Here is a 20108-nt window from a genome sequence, read left to right as displayed (position 1 = left end):
GGCCTCGAGGGATCCGCCTGTCTCTAGATGATGATTCCCCTCTTCCTTGCCTGTTGTGCTGTTAATCATATTGTAAGAGCTGGAGTATAATGGTGCATAATGGTGGCCATCTCATCATGGAACAAAGCTCTTCAATCACTTGTAATATATTTTACATTGTATTGTGGAGGCAAGAGATGTTGAATTGATTGTGCATATTAGAACACTTTCTCCTTCATTTATTAATCTCCTGCATTTTCATATCTGCCGGAGTTCCACAAATGAGATTTGAAATGTAATGTATTCTCCATTTCACTCCCCCTATTCTTCATCTTTCCCATCAGCTCTTATTTGTTAAGCTGCCTCCCTCCCTCGGTGTATCAGGAATAGTTGTACTGCTGTAGTGACTGTACTGGAACTATGCCTATTGTGATTCACTGCAGTTTTATTTATACGGCGCAAACTCACAACCATAGTATCGCCTCAGAGCAGCCTTAACAGGACCAAACAGGTGCAACCGCCACCAAATAAACACACTTAGAAATCCATAACATGGGAGCGTGCCCTTTACATGTATATTTATATTGTACATGTAGTATATCCTAGGTCACAGCTTAAACATAAACGACTTTTGAACGTATTATCAGGGTTGTATTTCCTCCTTTTTTGGTATTTGTATGAAGTAAAACAGGACGATTACACTGTTTTATTCTTATATTGTACTATATACAGATACTACTGATGTATTAACAACAAACTACTGTGAAATTTTACACTAATACAGCATTTTTTTCTTTGTCAGTTAAATTGGACTTTTGCTGAAATAAATACTGTAATCTAAAAGTTAAATTTAAATACTTTATCCTCAAGTGCTGTACTGATACAGTGTTTCCATTTGCATGTATGTATGCTATGGTTTCTCGTATTAAGGTTTACCTAACAATGGGTAACCATGACTACAGCGATTAATCGTATCTGCCCAGCTTTTTTTTTTTCCCCAATGTGGATTTTTTATGTTAAATAAAGCAGGATTTTATAGAAAATACTGAATGCAATAATATATTATGAGTAGAAACATAAAGGCAACACTGCAATAGTAACCACACAATTAGCAGTACTATACTGGCATATGTAGTACACAGTAGTTTACTGTAAATTCACAGGGAAATTTGTTCTAGTAATTGACTTATAGATTTGTGCATAATGAGTATTTTTACTGTAGTTGCTGGCCTTTACTACTTAGTTTCACATATTTACATTGCACTTCTATGTACTAGATCAGCGGTCCCCAACCTTTTTTGTGCTACGAACCGGTTTAATGTCAGACAATATTTTCACAGACTTTAAGGTGTCGTGGATAAATATAACAAAATAAAATGATACGACCAAGACAAAAACTGTGGTATTTTGTAAATATAATAATAAACGTGAATTCACTGTGTAATTGTGTAACTTTATTAGCAGCGTCCTCCTGAAATGCACCAACAACAATGAAAGTAACATCCTCCTCCCTGGGCCTTAATGCTCTCTGGTTGCTATGGTAACGTGTGAATATTTCTTTTAAAATAAGACACACAGCTACAACACTGGAAAAGACCCAGGGAAACTGAGTTAACACTAAAAACTCTGAAAACCATAAATTTCACACCCGAGCGTCGAAGTCTTGCGGTCCGGTACCAAACGACTCATGGACCGGTCCGTGGACCGGGGGTTGGGAACCGCTGTACTAGATGGACGATTATATGGAAACTAAGAAATATTATCAACACTTCTGAGAATATTCCTATTTTTCTGTTTTTTCTTGTAATGTATTCCTGGGTTTGACCACCTCCTTTAAACATCAATATAGTTAATTACATTAACCACACCTGCCACACTCACAGCTGCATATAAGCTTTCGTTCTAAGCTTGAGGGTCATTAGCTGCACTGGAAGACTTGGGCATCTAATGCTTATCTGATAAAGAACATGAAAAAGGAAACTGTAACAAAAAGCTTTTGCAGTATTTGTAACAGTTTTTTTTCACTACTATTCACTACTTAACAGGATGTACTTTTAGACAGCATATTTTCATTTTTACTTTCATAGGAAACGCCAGTCAAATACTGTCTGTATTTGTCATTTCCATGAAGTGTAGCTGCTCACCAGACACTGGATCAAAGTAACTGCACAGACAAACTTGTATTACCCTTTCAGGATCAGATGTTTAGAATTTGCCACAAACGACGGGACAATTACTGAAAAGCACTGAATATACAAGTCAGTTTATTACCATTTGCTGTGATTAACCATGATTAACCACCTGCAAATGGCAAATATACTGCATGATCCAGTTCTGGTTTCTGGCAAGAAACTGGTTTGTACTACACTAAGGAATAAGCTAGCTATTAACATATAAATACCACTTGCCATTACCTTCCTCCGTCAGTGTGCGGTCACTGGGTTGTCAAGGTCCACGAAGCGTGAAAAATCCACAAAATTTGACAGGATACAAGGGTTAGTTAATTCCAACATCTGTTTTTTTTTTTTTTTTTAAATACAGTAAAATGACAGACGTGCCCTCTTAAAATAGCTCGGGGAACATGATAGGGATACACTCTGGATTAGTGTTAGTGATGGAACATTTACAGCCAAATCTACTGTTTTGGAAGGGGATTAGCACACGAAATCTGGACGTAATTCGTATGGCATTAAATGTTAATATACGGAAATACCTGATAAAAATGCATAAGCTTCCTTTTGTCGAGGATTACTTGTCAATTAATGACACAGTGTAGGCCTTAAGTAAGAGACCTATGTATAAAGGAACAAGGGAATGAGCAAGACAGAAAAACAGCACATTCAGGTTCAGATTATGGAAATCGCAGAAGCTAATTTTTTTTACAGTTTCAAAACCAAGTTTTGAGTGTTTCTGCTGTAATTGGAAAGTGTATATTTGATCTATTTAACAAATTGGTGCCACCTCAAAAAACACAATAACACAGCGACTTTGAGGTCACATCCTGCAAGATAGAAGCAGAACAGCAGCATACAACAAAATGATTTTGATAATTCGAAGAGCAAATCATACTTAGGCTTCCCTTGCAAGACCAAACTACTGTATTAGCCTGATTAAAGGGGGCACATAACCCTGGAAACGTTTGATTTCCTCAAAAGGCACAACTGTTGAGTCAAATGCCGTTGAAACAGGCAAGCGAGGGAGAGAGACAGCTTCTGCCCATGTGGTTGTCATCACTGCTTCCGACGTACAGCCACGGAAATCAGATCCACTGAGAGGGGAAGCTCAGGGCAGCCCGAGCCTCAGTGCACTAAGTGCTGGCTTTGCTGCCACAGGAGCACCCCTCATGAGACAGATCGTTTACCCCACATTCTTCCTCACCCACTCATGAATATGTATATCTATACCGATGCAGAGAAAGGCATGGAGCAGCACATAGCCTCTTCCACGCTTTTCTTTACGAGTGAAAACAAAGAAACAATACTGGCCTTTTACCAGTTTGAGATTTTCTAAACTAAATAATTATGAGAAGCGCTCTCCTGTGTCCTGCTGATATATTCCTTAAATAAGACACCAGACCTCCTGCTCATTAAAATGTAACACGCGCACCGACATATACACAACGTGTCAAACCCGCCAAAGTGACAGATGTGACAAAGCAGAGAAAAATCCCTTCTTGATGCAGCGATCTGCCATTACAACTTGTTCACCGACAACTGCACGCAGACAGTGAGTGATGAACTGAAATCTCCAATCAATGCAAATCTACATAATAGATTCCAAATAGTCAATAAAGCCTCAGATGTGTGACCAAACTGCCCCGCTACTGCACAATCTAACCCAATCAAGGCACGCCGCTGAGGACATGCTGATATAGGGCATTTAATTAGAACTAAACTAAAATAAAAATGTATTTAACTGCATACGATGAAGAGAAACGGGTCTTCGCTGTGATTGGTTAAATTGATTGGCTGGTAAGTGAAATGAGTAAGAGAGAGTGTGCGCTGCTGTGACATAAATCTAGTGTTAAAAGGATATTCGCGGGGACTGCGGCGCATATTGATTAGACATTATTTGTACTAACGGGCCTGAGGGGAGGGGAGATGGGGGTAGGAGTGGATGTGCTGGCAATCCATTATCTAAAGGGGGGAGAGGAAGACGCTGGCAGGGATCAATAGGCCTCGCACGGGTCTGGCTGCGACTACGCTCTTCCTCTTTTAAGTTCCACTAAGATACAACAAGGGGGGAAAAAAATCACTTACAGTAGTATGACTAGTAGAGTAATGGTCCTAGGCTGCTGGCTTATGACCCCTTAGAACGAAGCTATGAGCCGTAATCGCTAAGATTTCCGTCCCCAATTATTCTTTATTTGGCTAATCTTAAGGGCCTCGAGAGGGACCACTCGTCTGTATTTTACAAGAAAAAGCAGTAGAAATGTTTCTTTGCTTTCCAACTTTATGAATCTTTTAAAACTGAATTAAAAAAAAACTTACTGGAAATGTGGAAAATCCTTTTATTTTATAAAAGACTCACAACTAATAGAGAAATATATTAAGAAATACTGACATGGCTCATCAGGGGAGACTGGAAAAGAAGTTTCCCTTCTTCACCGCCAAGCAACAAAGCTGTCAACACTTCATAGATTCCTCCTTCTCTTCCACTAAACTATCTCTCCCTTCCTTTCTTAATGTTTCTGGAGGCCTCTGGGATTTTTTTTTCTTTTTTAAAAAGCACTGCTCAATTTCTTATCCTCACATTCTCCCTCTTTAACCCACGAGAACTAAAGGCGAGTAGTTTTGGAACCGGCGGTCTGTCGGGGCAAAGGGCCACTGCTTGCAGATGTCTGCTTCTTGTCAGTAGTCCTTAAGTGGACAGTACATGGAATAGGATATGTGAAGAAAGAGGGGAGGTTGTGGCCTGACGTCTTGAAAATATCAGGTAAATGAGGAGTAATTGAGATCCCTTTAATCTAGAATGTTTCCCCTTTGTGTGTGATTTAAGGTGATTTGAGAACCCAATTACCAATCAAAGAAGAGGCGTCTTGGCATGAGCCTCCCCTGTCATCACGTAGTCATTACACATTAACAAGGACAATAATTTAACTCGAGTCTTGCTTGTGTGAGGACAAAGACAAATGAATGAGGAATCAAAAGGATCTTTCTATCAATCTGGTCATCTGTTCAAATGTTAAACACACGAACGTGTCTTATGGCAGTGAGGCTCCTCTTCAGCCCATCTATCATGTGAAAACAGACCATCTGACTGACATCACAGTAGGGCGGTGTGGTGAAACTAAAAACATGGTTTCAATCACGGGCGGTACAGTTTCACTTATTTCACCACAGATTTTTAAATAAAGTTAATGTGGTTTTAATCCAAGTACACAATAGTGGGGACGGACATTTTTCCTGTGATTTATCTTCTTTGAGTTTGCTTCGAGTGGCTTTTCTCAGAACATCAGTAAATAATTAATTTGCAACTCAGTTTGGCTACATTACATCTTTAGTAGTTGTATTTTCTTTTTGCTTTGCCGAGCCACAGTTTCGAGAGTTGCATACAGACACTTCTGCACGACTAGCAGATGTTATGGAAACTTGCCATTAGCTGGTCAGTGTTCAGTCCAAAGAAGAAGAACAAAGCAAACTGAGAACAAAGTTTACTCCCACGTCAGCAAATGTCTGAGCTAACCAGCTATCGAGGCGTCCATGCTAGGTAAGATACCCACATGGTGTTAACTGCTTTCTAGCACTACTGGTGACTAAAAACAGCACTGGATCACTTTCACTGTCATACTGAACAGAAGTCATACAGATCCCAAAGTGAACATCCAAATGAATTCAAGTGGAATTATATGAGAATATGGTTACTTACAGACATTAAATAAAAAGGGCATTTAATACATTTTTTAACAACTAATTCTACCGCGGACTCAAAGCTGACCAAACACAACCCCTATTTTTAGAGCCAACACCAAAACATATTAAATTCTTCTTGACCCAAATCAACATCCTCACCCAACCATGTAGATCGTAAGAAAATAAGCAACATACATGGAAAGTGAACTCGGTGACTTTCCACGTGCCTGGTGTCTTAGCAGAGAAGCCAAGTTTATTGGAGATTTGCAAAAACACGGAAGCATAAAGGAAGGGTTTTGTTTGGCAAATCATTCGCAGCAGTCTCGAGTCATTTCTCTGGTGTCATAAAAGGACGACACATTGAATCTTTTATCCCGATGACAAAGTGCAGATACACACTTTGCTACTGAGACTTTGGTAATTAGTCTAATGACTTTTCCTCTTTTTCCCACCACCATAAAATCATTGCATCTAATTAAATAAACAAAAAAGCCCTATAGTTGTGTGTGTGTGATTGTGTGCGTGGAAAGGGGCCAAAGATAATTACATTGAAGTCGCTGAAACAGGGGGTCTCTTAATCCCAAATGCAGTTACACTTATTAAAGCAGAGAGGAGAGAGGGGGCTGCAAACAACAGCAGCCCGATGCAATTCGAAAAGAAGATTTATTTTATTGGCAACATTGTATTCTCCCAACAATCTTATGAATTTGAATAAATGTCTATTTGTGTTGGGCTAAGACAGTCCATGAAAATGCACTAAATACTCAGATATCTATTTTTATATTTATTTATTTATTTATTTATTTTTAATGAACTGCACCACAGTAACCTGGATAAACAGCAGTCAAATGTCAGGTGATTGATTGTTTGGCTTAACTTGATACTAGACTTCTAAAATGAAGTCATAATGGCCGTCACCATCTTAGCTTTGGAGTCACAAGTGATCATATTTAATTTCTTGGTTTTTTTTTTTATACATGTAACCATAGAAAGTTGTTGCTAGGCAGGTCTGTAGACTGGGTGTCACACACAATATGCTCCAAAAGGAACCAAACACAACTTTAGGGCTAAATATAGTTGAAATGGGCGACTTACAAAAAAACAACAGAAACAAAGCTGCGGATGCCCAAACCGCATTTTGTCCTGCGTTGTAACGATGATTATTTGTACTTTATAGTTGGTCATGTCAACTGCTCTGTTTTTCTTCTTGAAACCAAAGCATCCTCGTTTAAATAAGATATTTCTGTCATTCTTTTGACTGCAAATTGCTGGAATTTAGATCAAACTAAATACTAATACTGTGGATAGTTTTTCCTAATTTGGATGTTCTTTTCTTTTCCCCTACATAACAGAAAAAGTACCAAACTATTTTCCACTCTCCCTCCTCTCTGGGTTTTCCTCCAGTCCTCTCTTGACCACCCCAGACCTCATCATCTCCTTTCCTTTCCCACTCCCTCTCAGTATCCCTGCCTTCCTCCTCTAAATAAAAAACAGTCGTTGTGATGCAGGCTGCAGCTCCTGCTGGTTGAGCTCTGCCGACAGCTTTGGAGGAACGCCCTCTATTTTCTGCCCTCCGTGTGGGAAACCTGAGGCCTCAGCATTGTGGGCAGCACGCTGAGCTGAAGACAAGCCAGGGAGGCCTGATGTCCATTTCCTGAAATTACACACTCATACCCAACCGCACACATCTAGATTGACATTTACTTATGCACCCATAGAGCTGCAGCAAATCGGAGACTGAAATGACTCAGATGGACAGCCTTTATATCGCCATAATGTCATGGGTAAAACACTTGTACTGCACTTCTTAGAGAAGAGCAAAGAGAAGACAGACAGGAGGATGATGATCAACAACAGCCTGGCGTCAGGTCATATGTGAATGAAACAGTGGATAAGCAACTGGGCTCCCCAGAACTCTTTGTGAGTAAATAGTATATTTTCTGAAAATTGCATACACAGCAGTTTATCAACACACAGATGAGATCAGTGTGTCTGTCTGCTTTTGTTGAGACACTATCTTAATGCATCGCACGTTTCCGAGGGTCTCGCAAGGTGCAAAGTCACTCATCATCAGTGAGCTCACGTTTATCTTTCCAAGCAGCACACATGCAACTCGTGTATGATGAAAGCCAGGTGCAAAACATTAAACTCTCTTAGTGAAAACAGTCTCTATTATTATCAATGTCTGCTTTTGGCTAAGAAACGGTATCAAGTTTAAAAAACCATAAATCATCATACTTCATCAGATGAAGGAAAAACACTCTTAATAAGCTCTGCTCGTCTGTAAGATTGCCTATTATGGTCTAACGTTGTAACAGAACGAGAGATTTATTTTGGATTTATTACGAGTAGTGAAAATATCCACTTATGTGGTGCAGATTTCGATAATTCATCTGCAAACTATATGAAAAATGCATTTGAAATCTTTCAGCACACGCAGCATCCCGACGGCACACGGAATCGCCAAAGACCATCTCATCTTGTCCAGTCCTGATATAGTTTTTGATAAAAAATGATGTGTTGGTTGAATGAAAACCAAGCCTGTACAATTCCCACTTTTCAAATGTTCAGGTCAGGCAGTCAAAGCATAAGTTTTCATGTCTCCTGAGGCTAAACACAACAATCCAGCAGTTCACATGGCAGGTGACTCCCAGCCGAGGACAGAGCTCTGCTTCTCTGCTGTTTTGCTTCGTAGCTGCGCATCACATGAGACAAGAAGCCTGCAGGCGGGCGTCGTATCTAACCATCAGAAAATGAATACAGGCCGAAACCCTTTGTAGAAGTTCACATCCAGAGCAACATTATGAGACGGAGAGGCACGACACAGGGCCCTAATGGCTACATCATCACACAAATAAAGGATTCTCATAACCAAAGCTCTGTTTGACACCCCACAGGCATAAAGAGAGCACACATAAAAACAGTTTCCCTGCTGCATCAAAATCTCTCCCCATTTCTCCTTTTCCCCTTACCAGACTAGAGATTACATTATCTACGAGGGCCTAACAGACACCCCATGCTGTGCTTGCCGCTGCTATAAAAGCAGTGCTTTTCACATGGAGCGCTTTGCTATCACTAATGATTAACCAGAACTTGGACAGCACAGTTATTCTCCCAACACTTCAAAGACGAGATGCAAAGACGATTCAATTGCTTTAATAGGCCCCGGGCCGAAACGGCACAGAGAATGCACACTTCAACTCATCTATAAATGTCATAGGCCATTTAAAGATGAGAGCCCTGATGTAATTTTTATGTGGTGCAAGAACAAGTCTTGTTGAGAAGGGAGTGCGGGTGTAAGAGCTGCGGACGTGCTGGATAAAATGTAGAAAAGATCGAAGGCATGAGTGCGTGTTTTCTGGTAATGAGCTGCAGAAGAAGAAGAAGAAGAAGACAGGCGCAGAATGAAATCAAAAACCAGTCACGCTTTGCTTTTTCCAAGGAAGGATAATCGTAAATATCTTTATTTCAAAGAGGACACTATGCTCCCGACAGCGTGATGAAAAAGTTTCCTCTGATGCCCTGTGGTCTGTCGTGTGCATATTTGTGTGTTTTTTCATTTCCCCCGTCTTTCCTGCTGACTCTGATCTAATAATCGCGGAGTTGAGAAGTGATGCATCTCCAACAGCGGTGCAGCTGTAAGCAGAGGCACTCTGGAGTCCTCTGCGTACGCATGCAAACTGCAAAGCTTGAAAAGTTTGAGTAGCTTCACTTTCTCTTTAACTTCCCAACCTCCTGCTGCTCCAGGTATTTTGTGAGAAAAGAAACGAAAGCGGCAATGTTTGACACCAGAGAGGAGAGCAGCAAGATGAAGCATAAATACATTAATACTGAATGCCATATGCTGTTGGGGAGTAAGCATCTGAATAGGGGATGAGCATGAGGAGGTCTAAAGAGGGGAGGAACGGGAGCGTGAAAATTTCCGAGGATGTTGCAACATGCTGTAACTCCCAGCAAACTCAGCCGGTACATCCCTAATGGCTCAACTGTTTCGTTGTCAAACAACTCCTCGCGACCCCCTCCTTCCTCTCTTTCTTTACAACCAAAGTCCCCACTTACACTGTCCCAGATTGTTGTTGTACATCTACCTACATGCCGTGTGCCATTTGTAATGAGGTCATCAGGTTGCAAGATGGGAGCACTTTAACGTCCGCGGTCATTTTGAAGAAGGAATTACGAAAAGGAAAATGTGAAATCCATGACTGAGCTACTTGAAAGTAGCCATATATCTGCGCTGGTGGGATTAGCGTGCACTGAAGACCGACTGACATAGGCGTTTATGGTTTAGAGGAAGGGGAGGGAGGCTTAAGAGGGAACAGGCTGTTCTAATGAAAACCAGCAGGCTCTCAGGATCTGCTGTGATTCAAATCAAAATGAAAAATGGGAAAAAAAAACAGGGACAACCCAGGTAGAGCCATGCTTTGTCTACCTAACGGCACATATTTGAATAACTGGTCATTTTAGGTCCCGTCTTTCTAGCAAGTGCATGCACACATTTGCATTAACTTGCAAAAACTTGCAAGTGACCTACTCTGCTAGTTTGACATACCTGCTACTATTAGACGAACACAGTCCATCCTGCGTTTATATGTTCCACATCTCTCCACCCAGTACGCACATGTGTTTGTGTGTGTGTGATTCCATTATTTAGAGATGAGTCTTAAATCAAAACTCTAATTAGGTAATACATAACCCCACCTGCCAAGGATTTCCCAGTGTGGTCCAGTTTAGGATGGATTAATGCATGATAGGGGTTGGTGCTCCAGGGGGAATGTAATGGTAGTCCTGAAGAGTCTTTCAACTAAGATTTATTACCCTATTCTTTATTATCATGATTTGAATAAATTATTAATTTTTAATGGGGGCAATTTTTTCGATTGTTCTAGTAGTCAAGTAGTATATGTAATTACAAAGCTGACATGTAATAACATCTCCAGTTTGATTCCATTCATGAAAATTATAAATTATTCTGTTATGCCTTCACGTCTCAAAGAAAATGAATAATTTACAAGAGCACAAAGAAAACATCTTTTAACTGCTTGTTTCGTCCATTCAGCGGTCCCAAAGAGATTTCATTTACACAGATTTCCTCTTATGCAACTAATGATTCTTTGTTAAAAACAAACACTGTAGTTCAGTTAACAAAAAAATGAAATAAAATGCTGTAAATAAGAATTGACACAACTCCACCCAAGTTATTGTATGATGCTTGCAAGTTAAACACCTGCACACACACACACACACACAGGGACACGGGGAGTTGCATGCAGACAGCTAAGTGATACAAAGTACCATCTATGACACAAAATGTGGGTCAACAGCCTTTTAGGCTCAGACCAGACTCTGAATCCCGCTCTTGTGCTAAAACGCAGATGGTCAAGAGTTCCCCACTTACACCTCTGCTTTGCCCGTCTCCTCGTGCTCCCACTGTGACAGGCTGCATTCCATTCACAGTGGGAAATAAAGCAGAATATGTCGCGCGGGCAGCACACCATTACCGCCACACTAATGCGCAACATACTGTCAGAGATGGCTCAGCTGCAGTTAAGCGCTTTTGAGTGCTATTAGAAATGTTGGCAAATTCCTTGATCTGATGAATATTAAATACCTTAAGTGGATTTTGCAGAGACATTTGTGACATTAATGGCTTCACTGCTTCCAGGCTTTGTGACGAGTCGTGCCTTTAAGTTGACAGTTTTGATTTTTATTCTTGCTTAAAGAAAACTGAAGAAAACATTTTTCTTTCTAACCTTTGAACTGAATGAATAATAATCCCCCCCCAAAAAAGACACAAAAAGAAACACAGAAATCGGTGAGAATCTTAGTAACAAAACACACAGGGATGCTAATCGTGCTAAATAATTGATCTGACCCAGTAAAAGCTTAAATGTAAAAAGCTTAAATGTAAAAACCTTTCAGATTTTTGGAGATATGGTGAGAACAGTGTTATTTTTATGAGAGACTTCTTTAACTTATAACGACCTCCCTGGGGTGTTGATAAAAACAGTTATTCAACTTGCCTGGTCGAAGAACTCTTCTCGTTGTAATAGTCACAAAGTAATGCAATGCGACTTCGAGGAACATCATGATGTTCCAGTTTCATAAAATCCTTTTATTGCTGCTATGCTGATTTACTACAAACCTGTATTGCTTAATAAGGTTTTTGTTGTCAGGTTTAAAGGCAACATGTGATTCCTTTCATACATTCACAGTTTTTGAAAACACGTATTTGCCAGTTCCTACTTTCTTATTGGCTTGTAAATATTAGGAGCATATTGCAGCCTCCGTCATTATGAAGCACTTATCGATTTATTTGGCATTAAGATATTGTAAAATCACAATTCCAATAATTAAGACCATTCTCTCCTTAACTATTTACTTTTAATATGCATTAACCTTAATACAAATTATTTATAAGCAACAGCACCTTTAAGTTGTTATTAATAACCTTTGCTTCTGCCACAGGTTTCTTCCTGTTAAAAGGGAGTTTTTCCTTTCCACTGTTGCCAAAGTGCTCGCTCATAATGACCCCCTGATCTTGTTGTTAGGGTTTTCTCTGTAATATTATAGGGTCGTTACATTATATAGCACCAAATTATTTTGTAAATATAACTGAATTAAACTGAATTAAGAATGGGGATTTTATTTTGAGTTATTTGGACATGTTTAAAAATTTTATTTATTTATTTATTTATTTTTTGCATAAAATAAGAAAATAAAACTACAATATCTTTTAAGCACTATTCTTGTGGTAAAGAAGCACATACGGGTCAAACTGAGAAATGTATTTACTTAGGTTAGTTCATGTACAACAACTTTTTAATCAATAAGCAATGTCACGTGTAGTAACAGTAAGCAGTTAATAGTTAATTGTTACTTTTTCCCCCAATATTTTCTCCATCCAGTCTCTTGTACTTTGTACCACTCTTTCATTGCTGGCATTTTCAGAAAATCTAAAACTAAAGGTCTTCAGATGGACGGACAGTCTGGCTCCAAATAAGAAGGAATGACATCATTACGCCATCAGACATGGTCAATACTGGGTGGAGATGGCCCTCAGACTGTCCCTGACAATAAACACGCGCACACATACAGTCGAACACTGACACAGTAAATTTCTAAAAACTTCAAACTCAATTATACTCATAAATTCCAGCTACCATTATTTGGATCTTCCTCGCCTCTAATCTCACAATATGTATCCGTGTGTGTGCGCACTGCAGTTTCAATACTAACCACTCCTTGCTTTCTGTTGTTCACTCTAATACCTTCCAGTGTCCCCAAGGGCTTCCACCCCATGTCTGCGGTCTTGTGAGAAACATTACTCACAAATGGAAAGGGTTGAGATAAAGTTACTGACCCAAAAATGAGAAGAAAAAGCTTTTTCATGAGGACAGATCGAGTATCTGAATCTATATCAGGTTTTGGTGCCAATTAAGAAAACCATCTTTGTTTTATGAATCTTCAAATGTTTTTTTCCTGGTGTGGGCTTTGCTTCAAAAAAGAAAATAATAATAAATAAATAAATAATCATTCATGTAGGTTAAAAAAAATTTCTAATCTCACAGAGACTACAAGAATAAGCTTGTAAATTTGGGATAAAGGAAAAATAAAAGTTCAGTGCATCAAACTTATATTAAAGACATTTCCCTTTTCCTATACTATTTTGCACTCTGAACTGCACTCCACTAATTATTTTGATGACAGCGTAATCTTGGATTACTGTACATATTCACGTAAGCTCAGATCAAACACTTAATTCTGATTAGGACTCAGAGGGTGGCAGTGTTTAGTGCGATCACAGCAGGTTGTCTGTCATTAAAATGTTTGGAATGTCAAGCATCGATATCCACCACATAAATACGAGACATAATCCTCATCACTGTATCAATCAACAATGCACTTAAGGGGGGGATTCGGTTGCTTCTGCACAGCTGTTATTTTTGTGGAGGGATTACTATGAATCTGAGAATGTTGTTACTTGACGTCACACTTCTCAGACCATTAAATGGTAGCTGCTGGTAGGATATTAATTATATGAATATTTTAGTGTTGCAGGAAACGTCATTGTTTAACACAGATTGTTACATTATGATGGTCGTGAAGGCTCTTTTGTGGTGAAATTCGCCTTAAAAATGCGTCGGGTGTATTGTCAATGCTTCGATGTGTAAATATGAGAACTAATCCGTGAGAACAATGCAGACGCATCATGTTCACAGACTTGCAGCCTCAGAAAGGAGGGACGAGTGTGTAAAAATGAATACATTCTTTTCAATGCACAAATATTTGCTCATTTCAATTAATTCTGATTGAATTTATCTTTTTATTTGGGTTTTGTTACCTCTCTTTTTAAATCTACTAATGTAAGGGTTTAATAAGATTTGAATTGTAAAGACAGGGGGGAATGATCTGTCATACTTTTCTTCACTTGTGTGACATGTAGCTATTTCCATCAGTAAAATTCATATTCAACAGTCTTCTGTTGCAGGAAATAGTCAGAACCAATCATTTAACCAGCTACATCTCCACAGGGTTGAATGTTGAGGCCATATATACGTAAGTTTGATTTACAGGGCCTCCATGTATTCTGACAGGGCCAAATCCACCTGGTCTTAAAGCTATTTAAAACAACTCATATTTTACAATCTAAAATAACGAGACTTTAGAGATTTGGACCAAGAAAAAAAATTAACAGTCGAAGCTGTGACTTTGAGTGAAGTTTGTTCTCCAGCTGCTTTGTTCTGAACCAACAATAAGTTTTTATTCCCTTCTAAGGAGAAGACAAACAGGACCAGCATAAGAACCTAAGAATGTTAGTTAAATCATTGGTTTATAAAACACAAGTGACATAGTCACCGTTTTTAAACAGGATGACTCTGCTCTTCCAAAATAAATAAAAAGAAGAACGTGGAAATAAAGCTTTCACCTGCCTGCTTTCGTTCCAACCCAGAAAACACCCAGATGACCCCTAAAAACCCACAGAGGCGTCCTCTCCCACATTCATAAAGGATTCCCCGGGGCAGAACACATCTTTCTTCTGTAGCTGTTGGCCTTGATCCAAGGATTAGGAGTGCAAGACGACTGGCCTGTCTCTCCTCATTTACAGTATAACTGATTCTCCCATATAGAAGCAGATGGTTCCTGACCGGCCTTAGCTTTAATACAACCCATCTCACGCTATACTCCGATTCATAATCATTAATATATGAAATATTCTGATTAAAGGACAGTGGAAGCTATTTCAAATGATTTTAAATGGAAGGCCGGCTGGCAAAACAGCAGGCATGAGGAGTGGTATAACCCAGCTTGTTCATTGCAATTCATTGTTCAGCGGTTTGTATTAAATAGACAGAAAGCTGCATGTGTAGAACAGGCAGTTTTTTTATCCTGCTGCTGCTTCAGAAAGTTCATGTAGTACATGAGCGGCAGATTTAGACAATACAACTATGGAAAGTATGCATTTCGCGTAATTAGCCCACACATGCTTTAAAACATGGCATTACAGAAATTAAATTTCATTTCAATTCAATATTTTTATTTATCGCCAAATCACAACAACAGTCGCCTCAAGGGGCTTCATATTGTAAGGTAGAGCCTACAATAATACAACAGAGAAAACCCCCAACAATCATATGACCTCCTATGAGCAAGCACTTTGGCCACAGTGGGAAGGAAAAACTCGCTTTTAACAGGAAGAAACCTCCAGCAGAGCCAGGCTCAGGGAGGGGCGGAGCCATCTGCTGACCAGTTGGGGTGAAATAAGGAAGACATGCTGTGGAAGAGAGATTAATAACACGTATGATTCAATGCAGAGAGGTCTATTAACACACAGTGAGTGAGAAAGCTGACTGAAAAAGAAGTACTCAATGCATGATGGGAATCCCCCAGCAGTCTACACCTATTGCAGCATAACTAAGGGAGGATTCAGGGCCACCTGATCCAGCCCTATATAACTATATGCTTTAGCAAAAAGGAAAAATTAAAGCACTTACATAGTTGATACATGAGCCTGCCAGTTTCTTGTAGCATAACAAAAATGTTATTTTTAAAAGAACCAAAAAAAAAACAAAACCACCCAGTACACTTTAAGATCAAAATGAGACGTCCTAATGTTTTTAGAGCCACATTAAGCACAATCACTTCCCTTATTTTCTCCAAACTGTTACTCATTAGATGAATGCATCCTTTTAGGTGATGAATGAACATCTGTATCAGTGTTTTTTTCCACTGCTGCTTCACACATATCAGTTGGATTCCATCTGTCTGCATCATAAGTCACTGTGAAACTCAAACTCATGATCGCTCCACGGTTTGCAGTCCCAAATTCATAAAGTAAGATGTGATTAGTATCCTGCAGAAACCCTGACTGAATCTAAAGAGCCTCAGACCCCAAGGTTAGAGTATCAAAAAACAAACAAAAAACTGGTATCATTACAAAATGATTTTAGTTCAAATTTTAGTCAATAGAGTTTTTTTTACCCAATTTTGGGTGTGAGGGGAAAAAATAAAGTTAAGCTGTAATGCGTGACCTGTTGTGTGCACTTGGAAACCACAAAGAAAGTGTACCACCATCTCCCACAGAGATATGCTCAATGTGTCCTTTGGCAATGATGCCTTGATATTTGATTCAGAGAACTAAAATGTCTTCATTTAAAGAGTGAACAAGTGCAAATTTGGAGGTTGTTTTCATTTTAATTTTATTTTTCACTCGCTGTTTGGGTCTGGCAACAAAAATTCCCTGGCTACGTTTAGGAAACAATTATATCTTGGATTAAACGATACTGCTCAAAAACATCCCTGAGCAAAGAAAAATGGCACTGAATCTGTGTTTAAATGTGCAGCCCAAGGATTTTTTTTCTTTAAATGCTATGAGTTGAGTGTCAGACCTGTCTAAATATCGCCATAAACCTGGTGCGTCTCGTTATTGACACTCTGGGCCTAATATCAGTATTTGACTTCCTGCAAAAGAGAGTTGAGGTTATATCACCAGCATTTGCCAGATGACGATGATGATTATGGGCTCAGTAAGGACAATTTTATTCCTACAGTTTGTTAACCTGCCATGCCTACAGAAACCTGCATTCTAGTCTTCACAGGTTAAACAAACCTTGCTAGCTTTAAGTGATAGTGAAGGTACATTTTTATAGTTTTAATATATGCTAGCAGCGATCAGATCCCCAATTTTCTCAGCTACCTTCTGCTGTGGATTTGAGTTTTCTCAGGTGCAAGAGTTCAGTTATGTCTGTGTTATGTAGACGTGTCTTACTCGAGGCAAAAAAGGTGGCAGCTTATCAAAATTCTGTCCCCGTTCTCATCACCAGGCTCTGGATCAACATTCACAGCAACAAATTCAAGCAATCATGATGACCCTCAAGCAGAGACGTTCCCCAAGCTGTAGTAAGACATCCTGTTCTGCTCAGTGAGTAGTGGGAACGCACATTCATATGCAGTATCGGAGTGAAAGCCAACATTTTGACTGTGATAGTGCAGCAGCTGAGGTGCAGAAAGATGTGACCGAGCTTGATTTTTCTCAAGTCGGTTGTCTGTTAAATGGTTGCGAACATGGGAAAAGTCACAGCTGCAACTTCCTACGAATCCATGTTGATCTGGCGGAAGGAGTAAAACTTTTCTATGTACTTTTTTACTTACTGACTTTAATTTAGGGTATAAATTATAGCAAAATGTAAAAACGTTGGTGGGTAAACTTCACATTACTCAGAAATAAGACAATTCAATAATGGGTTAAATAGTCAAAGAACGCAACTTCCTCTACGTCCAAACAGAGGAGGTCATTTGAAGCACGGTGTGTGGGATTACATCACTGACAAAGTCATTTGGTAATTATAGGGTGTAATGAGAAAAAAAAGACTTGTTTTCTGCTGGTCCCATCCTACATTGTACACTGTATGTAATGTAACATAATTATATTTAAGCTTTTAAAATCCCGTTAAATCTCTTTGTCCTCTAAACTCATGAGAATCACAAGATCCCGACTAGACAGGAATGTTGGATTAGATGCACGTCTACTCAAAAGAGAATGAAAGGCGAGTGTGTTTAGATGAACCGGTAAGCATAATAACATTCCAAGTACTTTGGAACCAAATTTCATAACCGAGTCTAACTTTTAATGGCGTGGCTACAATTCCCCTACAAAAATAAACCCTACATTTATATTCCATTGTCCATATAAGATGTACAAATTACACCTTAGGCAAACTCTAACACATTAATAGCAATGTTTCTCATTATTGGCACCCATCCCACCATTACTCTCGAGTTGTACTGTGTTATAATTTGAACTCTTTTCCTTTGATCTCCGTTTGGTCTCCACTGACCGCTGGGGGAAAATGGCCATGCTTACTTAATAAGGATATTCTTCAGCATTTTTTAGCCAACATCAAGCATAATCGGTGTTTATTCCTACATAAATGTATGCTTGAAACCAAACTATGACTAAGCGACTTGTGCAAAACCCCCGAGTGGTAACGAAAATGTAACAACGCTGTCATATGCACTCAGGAACGCAGACACAATGGGGCCACAATGCTGGTTAATCTAGCTCTGGTTTCACTTCACCAACAACAGAAATCCTTTTAGAGGTTTAGAAAAGGCAGGGGCTTTGTATTCACTGCATGCTGCTGCACACCTGCCATCACTCTCTATCTCTGAGTCACAGCTCTGACTTGTCACCCTCACTCTTTGAAAAAAAAAGTTGGGTTTTTTTGCAAACACACGTGCACACGAGCAAAACCCAACAGAAGGAGTAGCACCTGCATCTAAACTAGGCAAAAGACAACAAAACCACCAGCAGAGATTCGCATTACTAAATAACATGTACACAGAAAACACATGAAGCCAATAGTAAATGCACGCAGGTGCAAACACACACACACCTCATCTTATCAACCTATAAAAAGCTGCAAGGTGAGTACTTGTCGATTTGTTTGTGCACGTTGCCGTTTCTGTTGCGTTTGCGATACAACACGGCCGCGCGTGCTCCCTCTGCGGCCTCTTATTCCCCCGGTGGAGATGAAATGTAATGGAGTCGATTCAATAAGAGCGCCGCCTCCTCGGAAAATGTGGAGAATCAAATCACGCCAAATCCCTCGGAGCCTTCCCAGCATTCACTGCTGCCTCGTAGTTGGGAGGGGAATAAAACAATGGTTGCTAATTCACTTGGCTCTTTGCACACTTATTCTCACACAACAGGGGCAGAGTGTGATACAGCAAACGTCGAGAGCTAATAAAGCTGCTTAAAAACATGCCGTCTACATTATGTTTTCACTGAATTCAGGTAATTAATTTCAGTAAACAGAAAAGAAGCACCCAGTGAGTGAGCTGGTAAAACTTTCACAGGATATTGTCTCCCATTACTTCTTAATTACGCTTCCTAGGCTACAAATGTTACCAGATGCCAAGTATAAATACTAAAAGCACTAGTCGCAATAGCGGGTAAACACTGGGGGAGAGGGGATAAAATCACCACACTTTGAACAATATTTAGCTTGGCAGGCTTCGGAAAGCAAAAGAAAGAAAATAATGTCTCAGCAGTGAGGTTATGCAATTTGGTTGAGAGCCAAAACAAAAACATTAAAAAAGAAAGAAAAAAAGACTGTTTTCAACCTGATACTACACCGTACCACCTACGCGGTAAACCACAGAGTAACAACTAAAACATCATGTGCTCCAATATGCTGTCTCGCTAAAATATGCGGCTGTGGATATAAATAAGAGACATCTAAGAAACACATTTTATCCTGAAAGCAGCAAAATTTTGTTTCAGGCTTGTTGCAGCAGACTGCTTGAGCCTATAGGACTGTGTGGTCATTTTCCTTAAAGCAAAGGAAACGGTAGACGGCTCCCAAAGGCACACACGAAGCTCCTTCCAGCCTCTTTAGCTGTTTTTGTTTTTACACCACTGCGGTTAAATTGAAATTTCTGACCGTGTTTTGTTTGAAGGAAAAAGAGGCAATTAAAAATGAATTCCACTGGATATTTATGCAGCTGCAGCTACTTTTTTTTGCGTTTCCCCTTGGAGTGACCCGCACGACAGCGCTAAGAAAGCCAATAGTACGTTTTACAGGCCCAGAGGGAATTAAGAGACTAACGGGGGCGGTGGGATTCTGGTATTCTAATCTGGACACTCGGGAATATTTTTAGCCTTATTGTTCGCTGTGTTCAAAGTGACAGACGAGGTTACAGATGAATTTCCTTTTGGCTAGAACGCGTTTGGATAACATGTTTTGGGAAGATCAAGGTGACAATGCTGATGATCAG

General features: G+C 39.6%; 1 protein-coding gene across 11 annotated transcripts in view; it reads right to left on the bottom strand.

Moving 5' to 3' along the window:
- pard3ab (par-3 family cell polarity regulator alpha, b) overlaps positions 1–20108 on the bottom strand; it is a 244451-nt gene that overhangs the window by 34255 nt on the left and 190088 nt on the right. Inside the window, exon 25 of one of the 11 annotated variants that reach the window (XM_026150938.1) lies at positions 2394–2416. The exons of the other annotated variants lie outside the window; for them this stretch is intronic. Coding sequence (XP_026006723.1) covers positions 2394–2416 — 23 coding nt within the window. The remainder of the gene's footprint in view (positions 1–2393; positions 2417–20108) is intronic. 11 annotated transcript variants of the gene reach the window in all.

Source organism: Astatotilapia calliptera, chromosome 18, assembly GCF_900246225.1.
Source record: "Astatotilapia calliptera chromosome 18, fAstCal1.2, whole genome shotgun sequence".
Classification (NCBI taxonomy): Eukaryota; Metazoa; Chordata; class Actinopteri; order Cichliformes; family Cichlidae; genus Astatotilapia; species Astatotilapia calliptera.
Note: the sequence above shows the minus strand (reverse complement) of the source record. Positions and strands in the feature narration are given on the sequence as shown.